The sequence below is a fragment of the Juglans regia genome, chromosome 11 (genome assembly GCF_001411555.2).
Source record: "Juglans regia cultivar Chandler chromosome 11, Walnut 2.0, whole genome shotgun sequence".
NCBI classification, from domain to species: Eukaryota; Viridiplantae; Streptophyta; class Magnoliopsida; order Fagales; family Juglandaceae; genus Juglans; species Juglans regia.
Genome location: NC_049911.1, coordinates 23,138,154 through 23,166,112, shown reverse-complemented (window position 1 = coordinate 23,166,112; position 27,959 = coordinate 23,138,154). Strand labels below are relative to the sequence as shown.

At 35.1% G+C, this 27,959-nt stretch overlaps 1 protein-coding gene across 8 annotated transcripts; it reads right to left on the bottom strand.

Annotated features, from left to right (window-relative positions):
- Positions 1–328: 328 nt before the first annotated feature.
- On the bottom strand, positions 329–9,942 carry LOC109010945 (LEC14B homolog). 8 transcript variants are annotated; one of them, XM_018991920.2, is made up of 11 exons: positions 9,884–9,942; positions 9,300–9,495; positions 6,883–7,298; positions 6,235–6,354; positions 4,988–5,065; positions 3,893–4,069; positions 3,237–3,314; positions 2,868–3,043; positions 1,490–1,648; positions 1,163–1,223; positions 329–703 (listed from the first exon to the last, which is right to left on the bottom strand). In XM_018991920.2, exons 3-11 carry the CDS (start codon positions 7,273–7,275, stop codon positions 539–541), a joined length of 1,407 nt encoding a protein of 468 aa, XP_018847465.1. In that variant the 5' UTR covers positions 7,276–7,298; positions 9,300–9,495; positions 9,884–9,942; the 3' UTR covers positions 329–538. The 8 variants fall into 8 exon arrangements, 6 of the variants coding, with proteins under 6 accessions (XP_018847465.1, XP_035551602.1, XP_035551601.1 ...); XM_035695709.1 differs by having other exon boundaries at positions 9,892–9,908; XM_035695708.1 differs by lacking the exon at positions 9,884–9,942 and having other exon boundaries at positions 9,300–9,642.
- Between the last annotated feature and the right edge of the window lie 18,017 nt (positions 9,943–27,959).

The following is a 27,959-nucleotide window of genomic DNA, read 5'->3' as shown; positions in this document are numbered from 1 at the left end:
AGAGCAGGGGCATAGCGCGCGGGAGAAAGGAAAATCATCCAAAGAAATAGAATACCGTTGCTTTGTGTTTTAAAATGAATAAAATACTCAGCCACGTCGAGCGGGATATTAGAACGAGACGTTAGAGCAGGACAAGTAGCATTTTCCTTGTTTGACAATATCCAACTGTCACCTACTTTCATTCTTTGTTAGTGTGTAGTGTATCAATCAGTTCTGATGTTTTCGAATGAAAAATGTAGAATGTCTTAAAAAAGTGTGCAGCATATTCAGCTAAGGTCTTTGGAATAAGCCATCTGTCGATTCATTATTCATGAATTCTATACAAATATTAAGATGACAGTATGAGAATGGTATATATGTACAACTGACATAGTTAATATGAGAATTATTCATAGTTCATATTGCTCGTTATTTACACCTTATCTGATGCTGAAAAATAACTTGAACCAATGTGCAAACAACATGAATTTACCAAATCATATCAAAATAGCTTGCCCACATAACAAGTGATCTTCAATAAATGTCTCCTCCGATCTCCCTACGTGCTCGAGTAGGCCGGTGCTTCACCACTCCCAGGAAACTCCCATTTGACAACATCCCCATCCCAAGAGGAGCTAACAAGCATTGGATAGTAAGGGTGCCAACTACAGTCTCTTACAGGTGATTTACGATGCTTGAGTGTAGCAACTTGGGCTCCACTTACCTACAAATAATTACCAAACTACTGTCAACAATAGCCAGAGTTCAGCAACTGAGTATAACATAACAATCAATTTAAAAATTGTGCAAGCTATAACTTTAGACGTGGCCACGAAGATACCAGTTCAGCAATTTATATGAGATCTTCAGCTTACTTTGCACTTTTACCATTAATTTGAGGATCAAAGACATCATGCAACCATGGCATCAGATCAGTGATGAGTTGCTGCTACTTGTTGACATTTTAGAATAGGCAGCATGAAGTTTTTATCATCCAAAAGAGTACATCTAACAACCAATGTTTCCCATAACTGGTGATCTTCAATCTCTTCTCAAACAAGCATAGAAAAGGTCAAGAAGCTGCAAACCCTCATCATCTTAGCCTTATCCATTAACTCTGTTTGGGAATTACTCACAGAAAATAAAACATGTAGAAAATGGAAAAGCGTAGTGGATTACATACCAAATCGTAAATATAAACACATGAATTGTGAGATCCAGTGTAGATGTACTTCTGACCAGTGCTGCAAATTTCAAGAAATTCATTCGTAAGTTCCACTATGAACCAGTGACAGAATTGGAGGGGGAAAAAAGAGAAGAAAAAAAATTCTTGTAGGAGAAACCAAGTTTTACAAAACTATTCCGTATATTTATTCAAAATTGATGCCCATGAGAAAAAGTAGGTCAATCAAGTCTATGTTAACAGACAGGCCTATTGATTCAGGTTGACCAGGCCCAACTTGCATCAAACAAACAGCTCTGTATTAGAGGAACTATGGTTGAGGTTAACCTGTATGCTGGGGAGAAGTAGCAGCGAATAAGAGTTCGCAAGACCGAATGACCTCTATATGTAGCCACCGACTGATCACACGGGTGTTTCACTTCTTTTGCCTGTGGTGGGTAGTCCATCCATCTGTAGTCCCATTCATAACTCTTAAAACCTGGATTGCTGAAATGAAGGAGAGAGATTGGTTATCTTGTCTTCACTGTGGAAAAGGGGCAAGTGAAAAATATTTTTAGACCTTGTGGGAATCCTTAGTTTGATGCAAACAAATCCACTGGCAGAGTGAGATTTTATCCATAACTCAATCTCTCATTGAACTAAAGTTGTCTGTTCACATAATGAAATTAAGCAAACTAGTGAAGGTGCCAATGGACTTGTGGCCTAATGGCGTTTGCCCCCCTCTCTCATGAGGATGTCCGGAGATTGAGTCCCCATACCCTCAACCTCCGCTTATCAAAAAATAAAAAAGTAAATGAGTTAAAGTATGATCAACTTGGTTTTCCTTCATGTGTATGGTGCTTTGGGTTTTAATATCTTTTGGAATAAAGTAACAATTTTCTATCAATGGTGCCAAGTAAGTAACAATTTTCTATCAATGGTGCCAAGTAAGTAACAATTTTCTATCAATGGTGCCAATGGTCTAGCATCATTCCACAATTATGATAGCAGTGCTCCACCTATCAAAAAAATGTTTCACATTTCATGTAGCTTCTAGTCCATTGGGGTGAATGATGCATGGAAAAAGATCATATTTCTGGTTCATACTCTGTTATAAGTTGGTGAACAACATAGGCCCATCACCATAGATAAAAGCAATTTTGGGATTTCCAAACCTGTACAAAGAAAATCTATACCTCTCCTGTATCCAATTCATGCATTTCTTCACCTATAAACTTCTATATAACGAAGATCCTGTTCCTAGTTTGTTCACCTTTATATTAAAATCAATTGCTTTTAGCCCCATAAATGTGCATAAGATTTAGGTACTAAACAAATAGAGATTAACATCAGTTTTGCTCGCCAAAAATCATGAAAGTGATTCTGAAATAATTTTATAGATGTTTTTTTAACATATGATACAAATAAAGATTCTTAATATCTCACAACTTGCCCAAGTCTTATATTAACATAAAATAACTTCTGCATCATTTCTTGTATTTGCTTTTTCCCCCTTTTTGTTCTTATTTTGGATAACCATTAACTTCAGCATCAGTATCAAGAAAGAGAGAATTCGATATAATCACAATTATATCAAGAGCAAAACACCAATGATGAAAGACTGATATTACCGCATCATGGGAAGCCCTATTATGATAGAGATCACAACTTCGCAAATACAAGACAAATTTCAAGGTCACCACAGGAAGCCAGAAACTGATCATACCATGTAGCATTGGAAGACATTCCCCGGATATCCCAAAGTTTGATACTTTGGTCTTTACCATTTGATATTAAATAACGGCCATCACCACGGCTGTCAATAAATGTAATTCCCTCAAGATGTCCCATCAGGACTCCAGCTGGCTTATCTCTAGCAACAAAGCAACGTCTGTCCCACACCTACAATTAAGTTGTAGTTCTTCCAGCACTATGAGTGTATATTATATTAGAAGGCAGGGGCTACTTGACACCGGCTGCTGAATTAGCAGCTTCATTTAGTAGTTTAAGGGAAAACTGAACTGATCCCATTGACAAGGGCGGAAAAGTGCAATTGATCCCAACTACAAATACCGTATGTAAGAGTAAGATTTACCTTACAGAAAGTATCATCACTCCCCGAATAAATAAGATGGCCACTTTCATCGGCAAAACATACAGTATTCACATCAGACTGCAACACAAAATGCAATTCAAACTCAAGACACTTTAAAAGATCTATAGTCCCATTCAATACAAAATCACCGTTTAAATAAAAGTCTTCTTCCACAATTTCACTTCCAGTAAAACACAAGGTTACACAATGGGGATCCATTTAAGGATCAAGTCCACTCCCTCTCTCGAATTCCTGATCTTTTCCATCTTAACATAATTAAAAAAATACTACTCATCAGAACCAAAACTATACAAAAAACACTATGCAGACTTGGTTAGAGTAACAGTATTTTGAGGATAACACCGCAGATACCTTATACAGGAAGAGAAGCTATTTGAAGTGAGGCTTAGCTCTCTCCATAGCAACCCTTAACCAAATCAAGTGCAGAATAACATTAGGTCAAGCAGGTGAGGTTTAGAATTTGAAGAGAGAGAGAGAGAGAGAGAGAGAGAGAGATGATGATGAAGACATTTTCAACCATGTAAATCAGCTATAAAGACACTGATCAAAAAGGAAATCAATAACCAACCAGAAAACTATACAAATTAAATTTAAAAAAAAAACGATAGAAGTGCTTATGAAAAAGGTAACAATACCGTATGTGCCAAAATTCTAAGGGAAAGCTTATTTGCTTCAAGATCATAAACATATATAGAATCATCACTACTTCCAGCAACAACTTCTCGTCCATCTGTTGAGAATTTTACAGAGAAGATTCCAAAAGAATATTCCCCGTCATCATCAGAAGAAAAATCCAAACCTTCATGGATCTCCTGCATAACATGTAGACCCCAAATGTCAAGAAAGAAATACAGTGGAGAGGGAATGGAGTGATGAAAGCAGCTGCTGTCAGAGAGTATAGTGATCTGAGTAGAGTACAGAAAAGCTTCCTTGGCAAGCCCAGAAGGGCATAATGAGGACCAAAAATGGTGACCAATGTTTGTTACAAATTGTGATAATTAACATTTTTTTTTCCTTTTTTGAGAAAATTCCAATCCATCGTGAGTATGCTACAAAATACCATAAAACTGACTATCATTTTCTGGTTAAACATTTTTTGTGAAAAGTAAATTTCCTTGTTAAATGTAAGATAACAATAAATAGCCACAGAAGAAATTTCATGATATAATTATCCAAATAATTGGTTTTTATGTCCCACGATATTCCCAAAGTGAGATTTTCATACAGTGCATGAATGTTCAAACAAATGCATGCAATTATCCAAATTGATGCTTTTTGTTGCATAGTTATATCCCTAGCGAAGTCCTCAATGGTGCATGCCCATGTGACCAACTTCTCAAAACTTATGCTTATACAGTCTAGTAAATTTCTGTATTCATATTGTTGCATCTATATGCATGTATGGGAATTAAATCTCTTTAATCCACACATTCTTATTATTAAAGTACCGTATCTCATTGACGAAATCATTTAAAAATCTTTCGTCATATGAATCTTTTAGTGCTTTTGTCAAGATTCTAAATAGCCAAGAATTATTATTCCTTCGTTTCAAATACAAGTGCGAAGAAGTGTATCATGGAAAGCTGATATAAGTGCACAGGATTGGCCTAAGAAAATCTACCAATGGTATTGAGTCTTGACCAATTGCATGATATATATTCCACTGTATAATAAGCATTAACTTAAGAATATAAAAAATCCATGAAATCGAAACACTAGCAATGCCATACCGTAATATTTGCCAGAGACTCTGTTTCAGGGGACCCAGCATTAACAATATGGACAATAGGTGACATACTGGCGTAAACCTACAATAGCAGAACAAAGATTTGATTAACCAAAACAGAATTTAATAAGAGACATTGAAACATATGCTTCAAGCCATTGAGGGAGAATTATTTGAAAATGAACATTAAAAAAAAAAAAGAAGAAGATGAAATACTGCAATCCAATACAACTCAGCCCAACCACTAAATCTTAAGTTTAACTAAATTCGTAACTGTCAGACAGCCATGTTACCAACCCAGCCAGGTCAGAATAGCTGGGCAGTGGGTAGTCCCATTCAATTAGGGTACATCTTTTATGATGAGTTATATAGGAATTTTCTATCTTTTTACTACTCTAGACCATGAATATGCATGCAAGAGGAAAACTGTACAGTCCGAAATGGGACACCTTTTAATGTTGCTCACTATCATCAATAACAGTTCGAACATTTAGGACTGTTTTCCAGTCAGTTAGATCTTTTATTTGTCCAACTGGAATAAGGGTTATATCAAACACAAGCAAGTGCACACAATACATTTCGCAGATTTTCAGCAGCAAGCAAGATAAGAGATTGTTCAAGTTCTATCTTTGTGAAGTGGTCCATGCAGAACATTGTTTCTCTCTATAAAACCATCCACTCTTGTTAGGCAACTACAAAGTCGGCACTGAGACAAAGAACTCAAGTGTCACATAAAAACCACAATTACTTTCTTTTTTGGGTTTGTACCCAAGATTCCAATATAAATGAATATAAACAACAGAAGAACTAGCGACGCTAAACTCAAAAGTAATACTTCCAACAAGGGAGCAGAAGAACCAATTTGTCTCAATAGATGACATTTAGCACAATTATTTTATTAATAAATTGATGACCCCAATCACCAGTTGCTGTTTTGGAACATTGAGCATTCTTAAAATCACCCAAAGACAAAATAAAGTGACAACTTTAACAGTTTCATCCATTTACTCCCTGAAATTCGTTTCTTGGGGATGAAGTCCTTTGAGTAAACTTTTACTCAATAATATCCTCTCTTCATATGACCACCTTGGAACTCAGCCAAAGTGGTGTACATATATTGAACAGACCTACAAATATTCCAGATCTGGGTAGTTCCTTTAAGAGGCCAGACCCCAAGCATCACAAATTTAGGAAGTGTAAATATATATAAACATGGCTTTCAAATAGAAGGGCCAAAAGACAGGAACTAACAAGATGGCGTTGATCAGGAGAAAGTGATGTATCAGTAACTGTCCATCGCAAACTTTTGGCAAGAATGTTCTTCTGAACTTTCCATCCTCGATCCACATTGTATATTCTAATGTGGCTTCCCTGAAATAAATGTTAAAAAGTTTTTATTGCAACAAGAAGTTATTATTCTAGTTCCTTGTGGTTTCTAGGCATTTTCCATGCATACTTCCTGTGTACTTGGGTTATACCTATTGTATTGCAACAAAATTATATTCTTACCGATATATAAAAAAAAGTTGTTATAACCGCATTATAACACATGATTTTTCTTTTATCAAACACAGTCAGATACTATTATAACACATGAATATATCCTTGTGCTAAGTTTTGTATCTAAGGACATGCAATGTGAGGAAAATAAAAAAGAAATAAAAACTTCAGAGCTCATGCCTTCTACAAATTGGGACCTAAGAAAGCAACTTGAAACATGCCTAGTAAAACCATCAGGTCCAACTGAGACAAGCCTTTCATTTCTGTTAAAAAAATATGAAGTTCACATTTTCTTCTTGGACTCGTTTGATCAGAAACAAAGTTCATTTCTATGTAAAAGGGTCATTACAACCCTAATTTTACAAATCAATTTTTACGTTCATGTATGAAAAATTTTACCTGAAATCCAGCAATAAAAAGAGAACCATCTGCTGAAAACTGTGAGACATAGGCTCGGCTGTTCATTTGGTCGACAAGCCAAGGACCATTTACTGGCAGATATCTGCTTAGAACATGACAACAATCGGCTGATGAGAATCTCCCTCTTCCTGAATAGTTACACTCCCGACCAGCCAACATCTTCACTGTGGAAACAGGCAACTCCCGTCTGCCAGGTGTGACTTGGCTTAACCGTTCATGGGGTCCTGATTGTAATCTCGTGAGCTGGGAAATCTCATTGTCTACATATTTCAATGGCTTGTTGGATCTTTGGCTATGACTGACCTCAAGGATTGTCTTCCCCCCATCACGAAGGTCTGCTTCTATGTCCAGTCTACTCATTGCATAACCCATTTCATTAACTGTAGCCCCGCTGGCTGTAACATACATTTTAGTTTAAGATAACACCCAATAGGAGAAAGAAAGTAAAATAAAATAGAATCTGAGATGAAAAAGAGGAGAGAGGAGAATGGGGGGAGAGAGGCTTTGAGAGCTACATTTTAAAAAATGTGATTAAATACAAAGCATAGTCCCTATGTATGGGAAAATTACACAAAAATGAGATTTTGTAAATATCTTGATTATTATGATAATCAAATCTCTAGATTTGATAATTACGAAAACTAAATCACTTATTTAAGATAATAATCAAATCAAATTACAAAGAACTTGTTAAAAAAGGCTCACAGCTAATAAAGATACTCTAAAGGCATTGTTTTGAGACAAAATATGGTTGAATGGCAATGAAGATTGTATGAAAGAGGTAAAGCTAGTGGAAGGGTTGAACAAAAAGAGCAATATTCCACATGATCGAGCTTGGCATTAGCCAAGAACTCTGATACCATGAAAGAAATTAAAATAAAATATAAATTGAGATGGAGAAAAGAAGAAGAGAGAAGAATGAGAGAGAAATACTTCAAGGGCTACATCTTTCTTATTCTAAATTGTGATTGGATACAAAACATAAGTCCATATTTAATAGAAATTGCATTGAGATAAGATTAGATAAATATCTTAATTATTATGAGAACCAAATATCTTGATTTGATAATTATAAAAATCCAATCACTAAATTAGGATAATAATCAAATTAGATTCTTGATTTGATATTCTCTCTTTTTTTATTGGCACCAGGTGATAGAGAATAAAGTCCCGACTAATCTCAGGTGCAAAGACTCTTAGCAAGGAATTTCCATAAAGTGTATCTCGGGGTAATTCAAGGGGAAGTTCCCTCAGTCCGATGATCCCTAAAAATTGTTTGCACCCAAGAGGGTTGACATTATCTCTAACAATAAGTTGTTGTACATAAGCATATATGATTTTTGCAGTTTCATATCGCCCCCATTTGTATTATAATTTCAGTCTTGACACAGAAGGGGACTGAATTTTCCTCCAAACTGGATTGAATGAAACTTTCTCCAAACCATATAAAAACTTGCCATGTGTGCCTTAGTCATGTGAGAAGCACATGTTTTTTTAATGAAGGGGCATGTCACTTTTTTAACGTAAGACATTTAACATGACCAAGGGAAACATGACAATTTTATTGATGGTTTGGAGGAAGTTTCCTCCAATTCAATTTGGAGGAAAACTCTATCCGACAGGGATAATACAATACTTTTAGCCACTCAGGCCGCTCCCCACAAAATAACAAAATGAACAATTAATTAGTTAAATATAAGAACACATACATTTCAAAGTGTAATTTATTCAGCCAAACTGATTAACATATACATTTCAATACCCAATAGTCCATAAATTTTATACCTTTGTTAGATGTATTAAAAAATCAACTTGTTCTAAGAGCTTTCTTTTGTTTTGGAAAAATAATTGTTAAAAAATGGTGGCACTATCAGTATTGAATTCACTTTCCCATCTATCTTATCATATACCTCCTTGTTGAGCTTGATAAATTTATCACCCCAGCTACCTTGTAAAAAATACCAGTCTACACTGGAAACAAACCTCAGTTTTTGATGTTTTTTCACCAACCAAGAAATTACTTTTACAAGCTGGACCTCCCCATATGCATATACCACTAGATTAATTCATTTCTGAACAGAACAGAAAAAAAAATACTTTTTCCTGCATATCCACCGCCATACCCAGCTCAGTGAAACCATTTCTGTTACTCAGCTTACACAAAGCCTTACAATTTACAAAGCACAAAACCCAATCATTTGCAGGTCGTAGAGTATGGATAACGAACCTTATGACGAAGTATCTACCAAATGAATTGTTGAAAAACGAAGCAGACAACCAAAAACGATCATAATTAAGGGGAAAAAAACATAAATCAGAAAACGAAAAGAAACCAGATGAAAAAGGATTGCTATCTGGACGAGAGGAATAGAAGCGAATAATAATGAAAATCTGACCTCCGTGTCGGCGAGGTTCGAGGTTCTGAAAGAGAGCTTCGGTGTTAATGGAATCGAGGTTTCGTAAGCGGATTGTGGTGGAGTCAGAAATATTGGATTGGAGTTCGTGCGGTTCAACGCTCGTCTACGTCGCTGGAAGTGGACTGCATACCCACTCCGCCGTGCCTCTCGACTACGTGTCATCTTGATTTTCAGCCTGTCAAGTTAAATTAGGAAAACAAAAATGAAAAAAAAAAATCTATAAACTACTTTTTCTCAGGCGCCGGCGGCCGGCAATGTTCGTTACTTTTTTAATTTCTTTTAAAAGTAAAAGATGATAAAAAAAATGCTGAAAATTACAAAAATATTTTTAAAAATTATTAAATTACCCAAAACAAAAGTAACAAACAATTGAAAATCTAACAAAAAATAATCCTAAAAATGAAAATTCAACCAAAATCAATGGAAAGACTTAAAAACGAAACCAAATAAACTTGATAAGATAAATTGAAAAATAATCAATAACAGGATAAAATAATGAAAATAAAAACAAAAAATAAATGTATGCATGGCTTGAGTTAAAGGGAGAGGCGGCTGCGGCTCACTCCTCTACCCATTTGTTGCGAGAAGAGTCGTAGTCGTCTCCCTGATTGGGATCCCAATTCGGAGATGAATAATGCTATTTTGTCTTTTTATTTTGTTTTTTTTTTATTTTAATCATTTATGTATTTAATTATTTTTTTATTTATTGATTAAAAAAATGATTATTAATGTATTGATATTTTTTTATTTTCTTAAAATATTTAAAAATATTAAAAAAATAAAAATAAAAAATAAAAAAATAAATTGATGAATTTTGCCTAGACGACACGCTAGCTGTCATTGCTGGGCGGTAGCCTAACATTACTATTTAGAGATATATATCAATCCCACTTCGTTTTTCTTTTTAAAATTTTTTTTCCCAATTTTAGTGTTTCTTTTTTAATAAAAAAGTAGTTAATTTATGCATGTATCTTTTATGTTTATTAACATTTATTTTAATTAATTAATTTTTAATTTTTCCATTTTTTAAGATTCTTTCTTAATTTTAGTTGACTTTTCATTGTTTTATTATTTTTTAAGATTATTTTATTTTTGTTAGGTTTTGTAATTGTCTTTTATATTTCAATTTTTTTTAATCGTTTTTTGTTCTTAAAATTAAAGACTCTGAAACATCATTGAGAAAATAAAGTGAAATCAATAATTACATACAGTAACATCTTCCATACATAATGGTATAAACCCTGGTCTTACATCCACTTATTACATTGACGCGTTATAGTAGTGAGATGAGTGTAAGAAAAATCTTCATGTCAAAGTGTGGGATTAATACAACTTCCTTTTAAGTTGGGTTTGAATCATAATAGTTCAGATTCAATGCATTACCTAATACTTGCTTTAATCATTTAGAAGTAATTCAAGGACCATTAGACCACCACAATTAATGGTTACATATTTACTTAATTAGAATAGTGATTGGCTTAACTAAATGTCATTGCAATGCATACACTGCTTAGTTTGAGCTCACAATGCTTTACATTAGATTAGTCAAACTACGGGTGGGCGGCAGGGGCCCCACCACCCATCCGCCTGCCCCTGCTTGGGCGGCCGGTCGCCCAAGCAACTAATGGAGAGGGTTTTTCATTCTTAAGGGAAAATAGTAAAGAAAAAAAGTGAGATGAGGAAACACAAAATTAATGCTTCACGTGGGTTGTTAGGTGGGGTCCAACCAATGGCTGAAATTTGAACAAGTGTGGGAGCCATCCACTAATTTCACATTTGAACTGCATTGAGAAGAGATGAAACCTGTGTTTGGATATTCAACTCAGTCTAAAAATGAAGTGCACTGGACTGAGTTGTGCATCCAAACGTAGCCTAAATCTAGCATGCTCCTCTTATCTCTCTCTCTCTCTCTCTCTCTCTCTCTCCCTCCGTCGTTCTCTTTGGAGTCTTTTCTCCTCCTCCTCCACTTTTTCTTCTTGAAATCTAAAGGCTAAAGTTTGTGAGTTTGTTATTGTGAGACACCCATGAGCCACGGCCCACGATGTGGTCGTGGGTCTGAGGGCACAAATGGTTGTGGTTTGAAAAAGACCCATGACCATTCGTGGCAGCAGTTTTTTGCTCAAACCCACGGCCACACAGTGGTCTTGCCTGAGCTTGCAATTTTTTTTTTAAATTTATTATTTTTCGATTTGTGTTTGTAACTGTTGGATGATGGATTTTAGGGATGGATATTGATTTTTTTTTTTTTTTTATTGTTTCCATGTTGTTTTTCACTATGGATGGGCAGTGAGTGGGGTAGGGCGGACAACCGTGAGGACCAATTCACCTCCCAGCATCCAGGGGGTGCGGCTAACACCCGTAAGTCAAACATTAGTTATATGAATCTCTAGTTACATTAGTTATCTATATTTGTGTGACATTGTTACTGAGCCATCCCACAAAATGACATTATTGTACTTCAACTGACTTGCTAGTGCATTTACAAATTGTATTTAAAATAATTTTATTGTACTTTAATTTACTTTAAATAACCATTTTGCGAATGATAAATTGATCTCGGAGAAAATGTTAGACTTTATAAGTGAGCTCAGAGGCATAAGTGGTCAAGGGGCTAATTGGCTCGCATGCTTACCGTGGAGCGGAGTGAGTACTTAAGCAGACTTAGCCATTGATTGAATTGATCTTGAAGCGGACTGGGTTGTGTTCTTGGGCTATCATAGAAACATAGATAAAGTTGACGATGAAACGAATAACGAAACTTTATGATAGTTTTTTCGTACACATTCATTTTCATCACATACACAAGTGCTCTCTGAATCCTCAATCATCTTTGGACAAGTATTGTCGTCTTATCTCCTAACATGTATACATCAAATTTGATTGAGGAAAACAATACTGACTTCATAGCCGTACTCAAGCCTTTTGGCACTCTCGAATCCCTATCATTTAGGAACAAACACTTCACCTAATTCTTCTGAATCCAGACCCTCGATTTTCCTTGTGCAGATCATGGAAGCACCGTTCTTGCTTCCTCAGCTAACTCCTCTTGTTGAATCTCTATAACTGACCATCGCTTCGGGAGGCTCTTCAATCTAACTGCCAATATCCCAAAACCAAACTTTGAAAGTCAATTGCTTCATATACTACGGCTTAGATTAAATAGAATTATAAACTTTAAGCTCCAATCAACCAAACCAAGAAACCGAAAGTCTATTTGCTTATCGTTTTGATTTTCAAAATGCCTCTCATACCTTTGGAGTGGTGAGCTAGAGAGGGTGTAGTAGGAACCTTAAAGAAGAAAATGGTAGAACACTTAACCCTTGAGAAATGAATAGATTATTTTATCTTATTATTGTGAGATCTTGAGAAAGAAGTTTCGAATAGGGGCCAAAAGGCGTGAGTGTAGTAGACATTTGAAAGACTATATGGAACTAAAATCTTTCATCACTTCTTTCGAGTTTTGAAATAGGCTGTGTCGAGATTATTATTATTGCTTTCTTGTTCTTTTCTCCGCCAGTCATCCCTATGTGGGTGATTATTTCATTTTAGGTTGCTAGACATTGTATTAGTTGCTAGATGCCTATATAGGGTGAGCACAATTGGAATGCAAGAATTACAAAGGTTGTAGTTCTTCTTTGTGTTACAACCTATCAACAATTTAATAATTTTTAAAGAATCAACAAAAGTCCAAATAAATTATATTTATTATTATATAAAATAAGATAACTAATTTAATGTGAGGTTCAAATTTTTAATGGATAGTTAAAAGTCAAAAAAGTGACATATTAGTCAAACTTTGCTTAAGGTTTAACTAAACCAATGCTGATGCTTTTAGGTCAGACATGGTGTATCCTCAAATCTCTATGTCATCAACATGCCAAACTTACAAGACATTTTACAAGACACTTATTTATGAGTAATACTAGGTACAAGTCTTAGATATGCAAGTATCATACAATTATTTTGTAAAATGCAAGCTTTCATAATGAAATATTCTTCTTTGATGATGAACAATGTGTTCAAATAACAACTGCCAATTAGCAACCCATAATTTATAAGGATCTGCAACTTCACAAAAAATTAATATTGTGATAAACAATTCACGTAGTTGCTTCTTCGATGCTCATTGTGAAGCGTGATTTAGAGCTCATGCCCTTCCTTACCACCATCAAGTAAACTAAGAGCGTAACATGTTGACTTGAAAGATGGGTACAATACATTATTTACTGTTCTTATTTCTTCAAAAGCTTGAGGTCCTTTGACTATATTAAGAAGTATACGTAAATAAAATCGTTCACCACTTCTAGGATGCAAGTAACATATTCGGCCTACACATCGTCCTTACTTTCTTAAGTTTCATTCTTTATCTCTATTATTCTAAACCCATTTAGATAGAAAATTAGAATATGTTAAATTTCTTGCTTCCTCATACATAGCATTTGCCTTCATCCATTTAGTAAATTTTGTTTGTAAAATATTTGGTCGATTGAATATATTATCTAAGTGATCTGAATCTTCAAATATGATTGACTACTCATTTTCAAGATGAAAACTTAGTTTCTCCATTGTCGGGTCATGATAATGAATGTCAAATCGAAAGATTCTCTAACATGCTTCCGTTGCAGATATATTTCTACAATCTAAATACAACTTAATCTCATCAATATTAATAACATGTTGTAATCTTGTAGAACCATCTATATGAAGAATTTCTTCTAGAATTACAGTCGCACGGTCGGGTCCTTTATTTATATATTTGAACAAATACTTGTTAGATCTTGAACGATTGCACTACTTCACATTTATGTGTGTTTGATATTTCACCAACAGGTCAACGTCGTATATATTGAAAAGAATGATGTTAATCCATCTTCATCAATTGACGTCTCCTTATAAATTTTTACTACACTTGTTATTAATCATACAACTTACTTTTAGATTTATAAATCCACATGGACCATGAACCATATACCGCTTGACGGCATCATAAGTGATTTTATCTCTGTTAACATTTGGGATCTCTGTAGATATTATTCTATCTATTTTTGTCAGAGTTGGATGTTTGTCATCATAATGTTAAAAAAGTAGTATATGCGAATAAGGTAGTCTTCTCTTTTGGTACTCAATAGCGTAGATAACTGAACACACAATGTAAGTTACATTAGATCTGCACATACTTGTCTAGTTTGTGATACAAAAAAATAAAGCAGATATGATAAAAATATATTACCAGAAAGTCACCTCCTGAAGTGTTAGCCATGTTTTAAGTCATATAGAAATTGATTGAGTTTAATTTTAAAAACTCTTGTAACTATATATAGTCGATCCTCTCTCTGCTTTTTGCCTAGGGTTCTTAGATAGAAAATTTTCCATTTCTGTCCATTTTTCATTTCACCTGAATGTTATAAATAAGAGAAATTCTACTCAACGACTCTACACCACATACATGCTAAGAGAAAAAAATTAAAAAGATAAAAAATAAAGATCCATATAAGTAGGTGTGTGGTGTAAGGTTGCTGAGTAGAAAAACTCTATAAATAAATCAGGATAACCTACTCACCTATAAATGGACATTGCATCATGATAATTCTCAACCATATATCTTGGGCTTCTCATGAAACTTAAAAGGTAATACAATTTTCTTTCCAGTAGATGCGGGAGTTGTATCTCCCCTCAAGACTATATCTCTCAATCCACTATATAAATCAACTCATGATTTATGTTGGTTTCTTTTGACCCACATAAGTCGAGTTTCTTTAATACATGTATATGCATCATCAACAAACTGTTGAAATAAACAACTGCCATATATTAATGTGTGTCTTTATCCTTCACGTTCTTACAATCTGTATGCATAATATTCCCTCATAGTAACGAATTTCTTCTTTGTTGATGCAGTTCTATGATCACTTCTATGTAAAATACTAAATCTAAATTCATCTTCTCCGTATGGAAAAAGAAGAGGATACCATCATACCATAAATGATGGATGAAACTCATTAATCCTTTTTGATTCACCTTCTTTATATTCGACAACAATATCTTGATGGCATCCTCAATACCAATATCATCAATAATAATCGCAGCAATATAATAACAGTCTCTCTATTGTTCTTGAACTAATAAGACGTAATTTCATTTAATGAATATTATCTTTTAAGAAACGATCTCTTACCATATGAAGAACTTTCACCAATCCATTCGCTTCATTAAGCATTTGGACCAATGTAGTAAAAAGTAACGGTTCAATATTTTATTAGAGGTGCTGTGATTCAATACACCATAAGGCTTACGAAACCAAGGCTTGAGAACTGTTACAGATCCTTCCCCCTTAGAGCACCTTGCCCATAAGGTGCGGGTAAGTTTCCTTGGTCTCGTCATAGGGTTACTACTGCAAGAATGTATCAGAATCCAGGAGGAAAGCGGCCCACTATCAGACTTGCAAGTCGTAAAATTCTTAACAGCTTCATCAACATAGACAACAGCAGCACACATGACCAAAAATGTATTGTAGAGAACTACATTAAAAAACACTATAGTATTGAATCCTCGCCCATTTGCAATGTTGCTAAGCATTTCAAGGGCAGCCACTGCTATACCATACATTGCACCAAGGCTAAAACTAATCAAAATGCAGAGAATAGTAGTAGAAATTGGAGTGTGGGCAAGTTTGTACTCCTAAGCAAGTCCAAATATAATAGTGGTGGCAACTCCAGTCCTACAGAAATCTACATCTCGAACCGAACTGTATGCATTGCTAGTATCATATTTAGTTACAAACCCAATTCTGAGTCCATCCCATAATTGCACATTCTCAATTAACTGATTTTTAGATAGATATGTTTTCTGCCTTATATTTGTAAGAATCAAAGCTGGATAACTGACGGATGTGAAAACCATCATGATTGATAACTATGAAAATGTCCAGGATTAGCAAACATTCAGAACTTGTTATGCACAAGAGAATTGCACCAAAGGACATCCAACCTTTACTTTGAGTTTTTCTTAAAAATCGATACATATAACATAGAGAAAATGCCTGATAGACATGAGGATTCCAACGATATATGTGATATATACCACTATCACTAATGCATAAACACCATGTTAAAACTAGAGGAGCAAACAAGAACCCAATCAAATATGCTTTATTGCAAACAATGGTTGTTGAACAACCCTGAGATTTTAAATTAACTCTATTTAGAAATCTCATTTGCAGATTATCTAGAATGATAGATGGCGTTTTCCCATGTGGAACTCTACGCTTCCAATTCTAAATTTCCCTTATCATTCAAAAATAACCTCATTCAATGCAATCCTAAGCAAAAGTAGTCCAACATACGCCTAAAAAATTCTAGCTGCTTCTTCATATAAAGAGCCGCATGGACAATAACTTATAAGCTCATTATAGGTGTACAAATTAAGGTAAATCTCAACAATCTTCATGCCAACAACAAGATCCAAAATCTTATTCCAAGGCATACCCATTTTTCCATACGCATTCATAGACACATTATAAATTATCCTTCTCCCATTACAACCTTACCATACCTTCCATTACTATTACCAGTAATCATCAAAGATGTATGCGCATAAACATCAATATCAATCTCAACTTTATGTAAATCATGAACCATGACGCTATAGACAAAACTCGACCATCCTTGCCAAGAATAATTATAATAGCAGTAACAGAACCATTCAAAATCAATTAGCAATCCTTGTGATTTCGAACCCACTCGAACACATCTAGTGCCAAGTCATATTTCTTGCTAAATCCTAAATCCTTAAGCATACCCAATACATCCAAAGACAACAATTTTGAGCTAGAACTCACTTCTTTTGAGTATGGTTCAAACATTTGAAACAAGGTTTCATCCATTTTAGTGAAACCAAATTGTGTGTAAATAAGAGATTGAAGAGTTTGCTTACCTTTGATACCACTTCTAATTGATATTTCCACAAAGAATCGAGGCACAATTACTGCCCCTTTCATGTGAAGCACCAAGACAACATCATATTCTCCATATAGTCATCTCAAAGCTTGGGGAGAGCCTCCCATGGCAACATGACTACGAATAACGATGCAATCAATGTCGAAGGCAGTCAAAGGAAAGGAAAAGAAAGGATACATTTAGAGTTACCATCCTATTGCCAAGACCAACATCGTAACCATTTATCTCCTTTCCAAACCATGTTTTCAATAGATCTCTCGAGTTCCCAATAACAGCACAATGACCAAATTGTCGTGGAAGATATGATGGTGTTTGAGAGAGTACTAGCGAAAATTTCTCCATGCATAAAGTCTTGTTCTCATAGCAATTAAGAAGTATTTTCTTATTGATCTTGTGCCATGCATATTCCTCCCACCCATTAAGGAAAAAATCAATGAACTCCTTGGTGAGTATTGTGGTACCATTCCGCACTTGACAATAATCTTTGACATTCACAGCTTGTACATCAAATTCGTTTGAGAAAGTAGGAATCTCACCTACACCTAAACCGGCACTAAGTCTTCACGATGTCAGCATCGACAACCCCATTCGAATACGGTATTGGGAGAACATAAGCCCCATATGCAGAGAAAACGACGACTTTAGAAGCAAAGCAAGGAAGAGAAGTGAGGAGGTTGAATAAAGTGAATGAGGGCTAGATTTTCGTTGGATTTTGGGGAAACGAAGGGTGACTTTGGAATGAGAATTGAGAGGTGGAGGGAAATTGGGTCTGATTTTGATAAGAGGAGGTAGAAGTGGAGTTTGGGCGAGAAAAGAGCTTAAGGTTTGGTTTAGAGACCGACAGAATTTGGTTTTTGAGATGGCCTTGGAGGACAGTTGGACTCGAGGAGAGAACCACAGGAAGAGACTCGATGATAACCTTTGAGAGAGAAAGAGAGAGCCATACCAGGTTGTGGACATCTCATTTTTCTCTCTCACCCTTCTCTTGCTCCATCTCTCTTTCTTTTGGTTCTATCCTTGGTTTTGAAAATGCTAGTTTTGAGACCAGGCTTGTAAATGTCGAGGTCACCTTTGATAGTTTCATCATCAAGAATCAGATTCTAGGATAGACATTCTTGATTGAAGAGAGGTTCGGACCAGGAATTCGCCGCTACTCGCGCTTCTTTTTGCATCGCACAAGTCTTATGCTCTAGATAGCTTACATTTTCATGGAGGTTGTTCCAGTATTTCTTTAAGTTTTATAGGATAACTTCGTAAGTTTGCCCATTTTGTTTCACCAGCTCTATAATTTTGTATAAAGATACAAGAATTTCTTTCATAAATTGATAGCATAGAGATCGATATCTCTTTGATACCAATTTGTAACACACAATGGATTGATAGTAAATAAAATGAAATATCATACTTCGAGGGTGAGAAAACCTCCAAGAAATTTAGAAAGAAGAAAAATATGGTATAAAGAAGAAGAAGAAGTTTCTATTACTTTCTGGATAAAAAAGCAGTATGCCCCCACTATATATATATATATATATATATATATATATAAAGAAGAATTTCCTAACAGAATGCTTCCCATTGTTTTTAATCGCGTACCATATCGGTCAGTATGGCCGATATTTGCCGTACCGGCCGCTGGGTCAGTACAGGTACCATATACGTTTCGTACCGGCCCAAATATCGGCCGTACCGGCCTCAATTTCGACCTGTACCGACCTATATTTTGGTCTTCAATTTTTTTTTTCATTTTTTCAAACTACGAGCTTATTTTTTGACCCTCAATTCAGACTAGGCTATTTATAATTTATATATATATTTATATATATAATTTATTCATATATCGACTATCCCGAAACGGTATACGAAACGGTACCGGTATCGAAATATTTCGTTCCAGTGTCTTGACCGGTATGACTTCCGATACGGTATTCAAAACATTGATGCTTCCTATCTACAGGGCCTCATGGGCCATGGCCCAAACAAACAATCATAAAGCAACATAAGGAAATCAAAAGAAGTCCATTACACCTTTAATCTATTGGGGCCTAAACCCAATTTAACTCCAATCTTATGAAGACCTCATCCCATAACACCTTGGCGACCTCACAATGCAATAGAATACGATCCATTCTCGCCATTCTTTTTGCACATACAACACTAGTTCACAACAATCAATTGATGTTTTCGTAAGTTATTCATGGTCAAAATATTGCCCAAAGAAGTTGTCCAAGGGAAAAATACCGCCTTGAGAGACACCTTATTTCTCCATATACTTCTCCATGGAAAGTGATTGTGTTGCAGATTTAAGAGGATCTTATAAAAGGAACGAATAGAAAAAGCGCATTTTCTAGTATTCACCACAACTTATCAATTCCTTGAGTTATCAATCTCATGGCATAAATCAGCAAAGCTACCAACTATCATGGGTCGCCCTCATAAAGCCCACATTCCATTGGATTGAGCCACCAGACATCTTCATGAGATTTGCCACTAATGCTTCCTTTTCACATGCAATACTAAAAATTGTAAGGAATGTGTTCTTAAGAGCATCTACATCCAGATGAGCATATTTTCTCCTAAATTTTAGTAAAACATCATCTCTCCCTAAATTATCTCCCAAAATTTTACTTATCTTTCCAAAACCTCCTACATCTCACTTCTTATTCTTTCTCTATTATATTAAAACCATCTTTCTCTATTATTTTTTTCTCACACTTCCCTTTAAAATCTTAACTACTCAACTTACTCTTTTATCTTTTTCTTTATGTTTTGAACTATTACGCTTTAGCGAATATTTTAAACAATAATTTTATTTTTTACGGATATGATAATATTTTCCAAATTATTACGTTTTTAAGAATAATTTAACTTTTTGTTAAAACTCGCCTTTTCCAATAGTAATATTTTGTAACAATTAAATTTTAAAAATTAGTAGAAAATTGAAATATATAACTAAATTCGGAATAAAAAAATATAGAAATATTAGGGCTGAAAACCGATCTGATCGGTTCGGTTTTCCCATGAAACCGAAACCGACCGACCGGTCGCTTAAGAGGAAGAAAACCGATCGAAACCGACTGGCTTAAGGGCTGAAACCGACTGGCTTTTGGGCCGGCCGGTTTCCGGTCTGTTTGATCGGTTTTGGGCTTTTCTTAGGCCCATCTTTTGGGCCTTTATTCTATTCTAATTGGGTCAACTCAAAAAACTGTTTTGGGCTTTTTTTTTTTTCCTTATTTCATTATCCAAGTTCTTTTTGAGCTTTTTTTGAGTTGATTTCATTTTAAATTTTAATAGTAATATCATTTATAATTTTCTAGTATTAGTCTATTACTAACTAACTATATTAATTATTACTTACTACTTATTACATAATTAAAAAAAATAAAAATAACTTCACTAGATGTTTAGTATTACTCAATACATATTAAAAAAAAAAAACAAAAATAAATTGTCTTAAGCATAGCAAAATGCAACTAAAAAATATAACATAATTAAATGACAACAAATTGGATAGTTGCTACTTGCTTCTTCAACTTCATGCCGTCAACCTTATATCTTCAATATTTGTCACGTTTGATTGTGTGCCCAACTCTATATACAAATATTAATAATAAAAATAAAATATCAAATATCAAATGTTAGTGAATTTGGTTTATAAAAAATACTAAAATTAAATTACAATGAAAATAAATAAAATATTACCTAATTCTACTATGAAGCTCTCCACATTATCCATAGCCTCCCGGATATCAATGGTTGTTGCTGGATGTCTTAACCAATTTTGAGTACAAATTAGTGCTTCAACAGTTATCGGAGCCAATGAACTCCGAAAAGGGTCAAGCACACGACCTCCCGTACTAAATGCTAACTCAGACGCAACCGTGGAAACAGACATTGCCAATAAGTCTCGTGCAATCCTCGCGAGTATAGGATAGTTAGCCTCATTAATTTTCCACCAAGTCAACAAGTCAAACGATGTGGAGAGTGCCTCACAACCATCTGATAAATATCGATCTACTTCTGTTTTGGTAATAGTAGATCCCATGGCGGAAGATGCTTTATACCACTCATAAAACCATTTGGTCTCATGCCTGCCATCACCATCATTCATAGTTCTAGATGTCGGAGGGGACACATATTCTTGGCTACTCGTGGTGGAGCCGAATTCCACATTATATTCTGCATTCAAATATTTCAATAATTGTTTCACATTCGACACCAACTCCTCAGCACAAAACTCATCATGAACTTTTTTCAAGTGGAAAGTAAGAAGTCTTAACTTGCTTCGTGGATCAAACACAACTGCAACTAACAAGAACAAGTTCAGCCTGTCTAATGACCCCCAATACTTATCATACTTTGTTATCATATTTATGGTCATACTCCTCAAGCAACTATTAGGACTCTCGCTCAACTCCATCAACTCATTTTAGAGATCACAAATCTCTAAAAAATTGGTGTTGGCTGTCACATATAAAGACCCAAAAAATCTATTAGTAGCATCATAAAACATATCCAAAAATTTAACAAAAACCCTCACTGTCTCCCACTCCCTAGCTTTAGGAGGCCCATGTGCCCAGACCCAGTGCCATCATCAAAATAAGAGAGGTAATTATAATCCTCACTCTCCATCCGCCTGAAAGCCTTCTCAAATTTCTCAGCTGCCTCCAATATCATATAAGTTGAGTTCCATCGTGTTTGTACATCAAGACACAACATTTTCTTACAATCAATTTTTTCTTTTTTAGTACATCTCTTAAACTTGTCTAATCTTGCGGGAGATGAACGCACATATCTAACTGCATTTCTCACCATTGTGATGGCGTCATTACACTCCTTCAAACCCTCATTCACAATAAGATTCAATATATGAGCACAACATCTCATGTGCATATACTTACCCCCAACAAATTTTCACTCAAAAACTATTTCAAATATGAAATTGCAGTATCATTTGAACTTGCATTATCAACTGTCACAGTAAATATTCTATCAATGCCCCAATCATACAAGCATGACTCAACATATCTCCCAATAGTTTCTCCTTGATGATTAGGGATTAAACAAAAGTTAATGATTTTTTTTCTGCAATTTCCAATCTTGATCAATGAAGTGTGCAGTTAGACACATATAATTCAAATTCTGTATTGATGTTCATGTATCGGTCGTCAACGAAATCCTCATGCCACCATTTTTTAACACTTTTTTCAGTTTTTCCTTTTCACTTTCATACAATTTCTTGCCACTGTGACACGACATGGCACTTTAAACCGAGGTTTGAAAGCCCAACACACTTTCTTAAATCCCTGTCCTTCAACAATTCTAAATGGTAACTCATCGACAATTACCATCTCTACAATCGCTAACCTCACAACATCTTCACTATATTTGTGGGTTACAAGACTCCTTAACATACCATCACTCTCTCCAACCCCCTCCTCAGGTGTTGCCTCACCTGTTAATATTTTTTGGTACCTATCCAAAGAACCACGTTTATGAGGATTTTTAGGACATGAAGGCAAATGGTTTTGCATTGTTGAAGTCTCATTCCTCTTTGAGTGGCAAACATATGTCTTGCCACAATAATTACATTTAGCCTTTGGATCATCTATAGCACAACCCTCCACTTTCGTAAAATGGTCCCAAACAATAGATGGATCATTCCCTTTTCGTTTCTTAGGTAATGGACAAGTAGTACTAGTAGGGGCACTAGGGTGTTTTGATGAATGGGTCTCCCTCACATCATCTCCCAAATTAATGGTTGGTGTTGATGCATCAACATCAATCGGAGACGACGAAAAATCCATCTAATTATAAAACAAAACATAAATATTACACGTTAGTACTTAATACGTTATCACGTACATTATCACAACAGCTAGTTTGCAACATAGCAAACATCACAAGTTTAAGACTCTAATCTAAGTTTAGTTCACTCATCACATTTCATGCTTTAAATTCATTAATTCAAACTTTCAAAGATTGGAAAGAAATAAAATTAACAAACATAGCCTACAATCCACAAGTTTATCACAGACACACGCACAAAAATTATCACTAATCATCACAAATTATCACACTGTAAGCACTAGCAGTGGCACTAAGCAGTGGCACTTCACAGTTCACATTTCGGGCAGTGGCACTTCACAGTTCACTAAGCTCATTTCACAAACCACAATATTTTTACTAACCAAGGCAAAAACAGAGGCTATACATCATCTTCCTCCCAAAAAATTTCTCAAGAAATTTAACAATAACTGCCTCAACGTTTAAGAAAATAAACCCATAAAAGATGAATAAAACTTACAGTGGGATGTGGGCCGTGTGGGTCGTCGGCGATGAGAGAGGAGAAAGGGTTGTGCTGCTGTGGGTTGTCGGCTACGAGAGAGGGAGTCTGGGTCACGACTCACGGGGTCCGGGGAGAGGGAGAGGGAGTCTATATGGCCACGGGGTCCGGGGAGAGGGAGAGGGAGAGGGAGGCTGCCGCTGAGCTGCTTGGGCTCACGAACTCGAAGGAACGAAGAAGAAGAAATGAGAAGGGGGGTGGGTTGAGGTTCTAACCCTAGCCAAAACGACGCTGTTAGACCAAACGGCGTCCTGAGTAATTTTTTTTTCATTGGTTTAAAAACAAAACGACGCCGTTTCATGTGAAACGGCGTCGTTTTGTATAAGAAATATATTTTAAATATATAGATTTAAGCGGTCGGCCGGTTCGTCGGTTTAGACCGGGATTGAACCGCAGACCGAACCGACCGACGTCGGTTTCCTTAATTTCCTACCGCCGGCCGACCGGTTCTCTACCGGTTTCGGCTGGTTCCTGAATCCGACGGTCGGTTTGAGTCGGCGGCGGTCAGTCTAGCCAGTTTGTGTACAGCCCTAAGAAAAATATAATTACTAAAGAATTGAAATACTACATAGCACTGTGGAAATGTGTGTTTGTTAATAAAAATTATTGAAGTATTTGGTAAAAATAATTTTATTTAATATTATTGAAAGATATAAAAATATAATATGCCTCGTATTAACAAAAATAAGAAAATTTGATTTTTATGATATTGTTAGTTTGGGAAGCCAGATGTAGCCCACTTTTCTTCACTTTTCCCTATAATTTGGCTAAGGAGCAATTATGGGGAGGCAGATGTAGATGCTCAGGGCTCTATCTCCATACCATAAATTATGCCAAAATTTTATTCTAGATCCATCTCCCATCATCACGATTTAGTTTGTTGAGTAAAAATAAAAGTTCTACTCATCACCCTTATATCACACACCACATTTGAGTTTTTTTATTTCTTGATTTATCTTCTTACCAAATGTGTGGTGTATGAATGATGAGTAAAGAAATTATTTTAGTTTAGCAAGAATAATAATAATAATAATAATAACAAGTGTAGTGTGTGGTTTATAGATAATGAGTAGAATGGTTCAAGCAAAAGAAACCGCAACCTCTTCTCACGTGCTTCCAGACTCCCACTCCATAAACCGCTTGTACCTCCCTTGCTCCACAACCCTCCAACTAGCATGTGATAAAATTATGAAGCGAATAGTACTTGTAATATAAAAAAAAAAAGGTGAGGAGATTTGAATTGAATAATATTTAGAACTCAATACTTTGTCTGGTATCTATCCGAATTGATAAAATCTCATAAGCACTGCTATTTCTGTTGGGAACAACCAGATATCTAGAGACGACTTTAAAATAGATTAGCAAAAGCAAATAACAAAGGAAAATGATTTATACACAACATTTTTCACAATACATTTTATAATAATGTGTTAAATGATGGGTAATTATGTAAAACTCTTTATAAAAGTAACATTACTTTACAAAAATACGCTCATCTTACAACATTATTGTGAAATGTGTTGTGAAAATATGGTGTGTATCAATACTCAATAACAAAAATTAGACAATCATACAAAGAATCCCAAAATTTATGTAGTTCGGCTTGAACAAGTCTATGTCCATTGGCGGAATCGGCCTCAAGGAATTCACTATCACAAAAATGGAGTAAGAAAGAGAAATCACAAATCACTCCTCAATTCCAAAAGCCTGAATACACCTAATAAGCTTTCAAAATCTCACAAAATGAATTCTCTCTCTTTTCTCTCTGTTTTGGCCGTAATACTATGCAATATTGTGCAAAAAAGTATGTATTTATACTTTGCGGTGCAGAAAGCCCTAATTATGAATATTTGCTCAAACGTTGTGTCGAGCGAACAATCTACTTGAAGTTTGCTCGAGCGGATGTCAAGCCAATCTGCCTAAGTTCACTCGTGAGAAGGATTATAAGAAATCCCAGCTGTAAACTGTTCTGAATTTGTGTATAATGCATTTTTTTTTCCCATCCTGATGTGAATTTTGAAGCCAGCTGATTTTACTCTTGAAACCATACGAGGAAAATTCAATCATTCTATTTCATTTTTGTTCTTGCTTTTACCTGTTTTAATTGACTACATATTATTGCAGAAAGTGCTAAACAAGTGTTCGTCGAAATCAACTCCTTGAATGAGCGAAAGACAGAGAGAAGGAGAAGGAGAAGGAGAAGGAAATTCAATTAACTGAATTTTGTGGGATACTACCAGGACAGAGAAGGAGATGATTGATCTTAGATTCAGATGAGCATAGACATTTGAAGAACAATAATTTTGCAAGAACTATGCTGCTGAAGATATATATGTCAAATAATACTTGAAACAACAGCGCAAGACTGATTCTTGGAAGTTATGATAATTTATTTTCCACCCAATCATGGTGGATGTTGTAATCTGAAGTACCTCAGATGGGGTCATTGGTATGTGAAAAGCTTTCCCTGGTGCAGGCGGGGGCTGATCTTGTTGATCAACACTCCATTGTTTATCAATAAAAGTTGTAATGGTTTGATCATGTGCAAGCATGAGCCAAGAAAAAGAAAAGTGTTTCCCTTTTCTTCTGAAAGTCCTCTGCTGCTTTTATGCCTACTGAATCAGATAATTCGAGTACTGCTAATACTACTACTAGATCTGTGCTTCTCTGTGAACAATGCCAGCCCAATACTTCATTTCCAAGTTGAATGTTTTTCAGAACCAACAGTACTGTGGATTTGGTACTGATCATGAATGGTAACTCACAATATTAATGGAAAAAGAGTGCCATTCTGGCTGTGCTTTTGGATCTAGAGTTGTATTTTCATGGTCTCAGATTTGGAAGAGCCATTAAAACCAGATTCATGGATTACGATCTGTCCAACTATATAGAAATATCAAATCATAGTTGACATTACCCGCGTGGTTCCCTAATAAGGGAAAACATTTCTTGGTAAAACCCATTTATGCTTCCCATGTGACATCCATGGAAAACAAGACTGGAAAACATGCTATATATATCAGATTTATAAAATAAATAAATAAAAGAGATCGGACAGGAGGGATCGATGATTCAGGAAACATCATGTGAAGACAATATTAATATTGTACACATCTGTCTAGGTGCTGTTTCACATTTTTATTTTCTTCTACAAAAACTTGCCATTTTTCTGCAAATGCTTTCTTAGTTTCCGGCTGTAAACCTGCATTCAAACTGTTGACCTTAACACAGGCATGCAGCAGCAGCAGCAGCACATGTAGAGCCAACCAAAGCCAGGCAAGACACCTACCAGCCCAAGAAAAAGCAAAATTTATACAAAAGTGCACTGTTTCTGCTTTAGTTTCTGTACGTCTTCTAGAGTGGTCGGACTATATATATATATATATATATATACAAGTTTTTTAACTTAAAATGCATCTTATTCATGTGATGAAAAGAGTTTTTTCAAATCGTTAGGTTGCCTGCATGCCTTTTCTTTCTTTCTTTCTTTCTCCTTTTGAGACTTTTCTGAGAGGAATATGTATTTTTTTAACAAAGGTAAGCGCATGGTAGATGCAGGAAACTTCCTATCACCTTTTCTAACCTTTTTCATGTATGGAAAGCTTTCAAGATTATACTTTTCTTTGTTCTTCTTTTTTTGCTTTCAAACGAGGCCATAGAGGAAGCCATCTTATTATGCCGCACAATAATTCATAAAAGAATCTTTATCCTCCTCAAAAATATGAAAAAAAAAGCCCTCCAAATCTCTCAAAATGAAAAGAGAAAACATGAAAAGAGAGTTTTTGAAAGACTTTCAAAGCTCAAAATATCTTTATATATATAGACTTAATATTGTACCTAAAAACTCTTTTTTTTTTGTCTCTCATACTAAAATTAGAGTTAAACATATATAGTCAAAGACCTCATGTGTTACAAACAAACAAACAAACAACAATTACCAAACAAGAAAAGGATGGGTTTTGGAAATGTGGATTAGATTGTTAAGTACAAGAAAGCATAAACATAGTTTGTTGGGATTTACCTCATAAACCGGCACATAGTTTGCTTAATTTGCACCCATAATGGGGACAACATAGCCCCTAGTCTCTTTTTTTTTTTTTAAATAAATAATTATTGGAAAAGGAAAACCAATCAAATTGCTTTTGGATCCCTGTGGACACTAACAAATATTAACAAATTAAAAACTTAAAAAGAGAGATAATTATTGTAATGTAAATGATTTGTACAGTTTTGGAAAAGACAAGTTTTGTATACTCTCTTTTTATTTTATTTTTTTATGATGGTTTCATTTTTTTTAATATGATTACTCGAAATTTGTGCATCTTAAAAATTTATCTAACA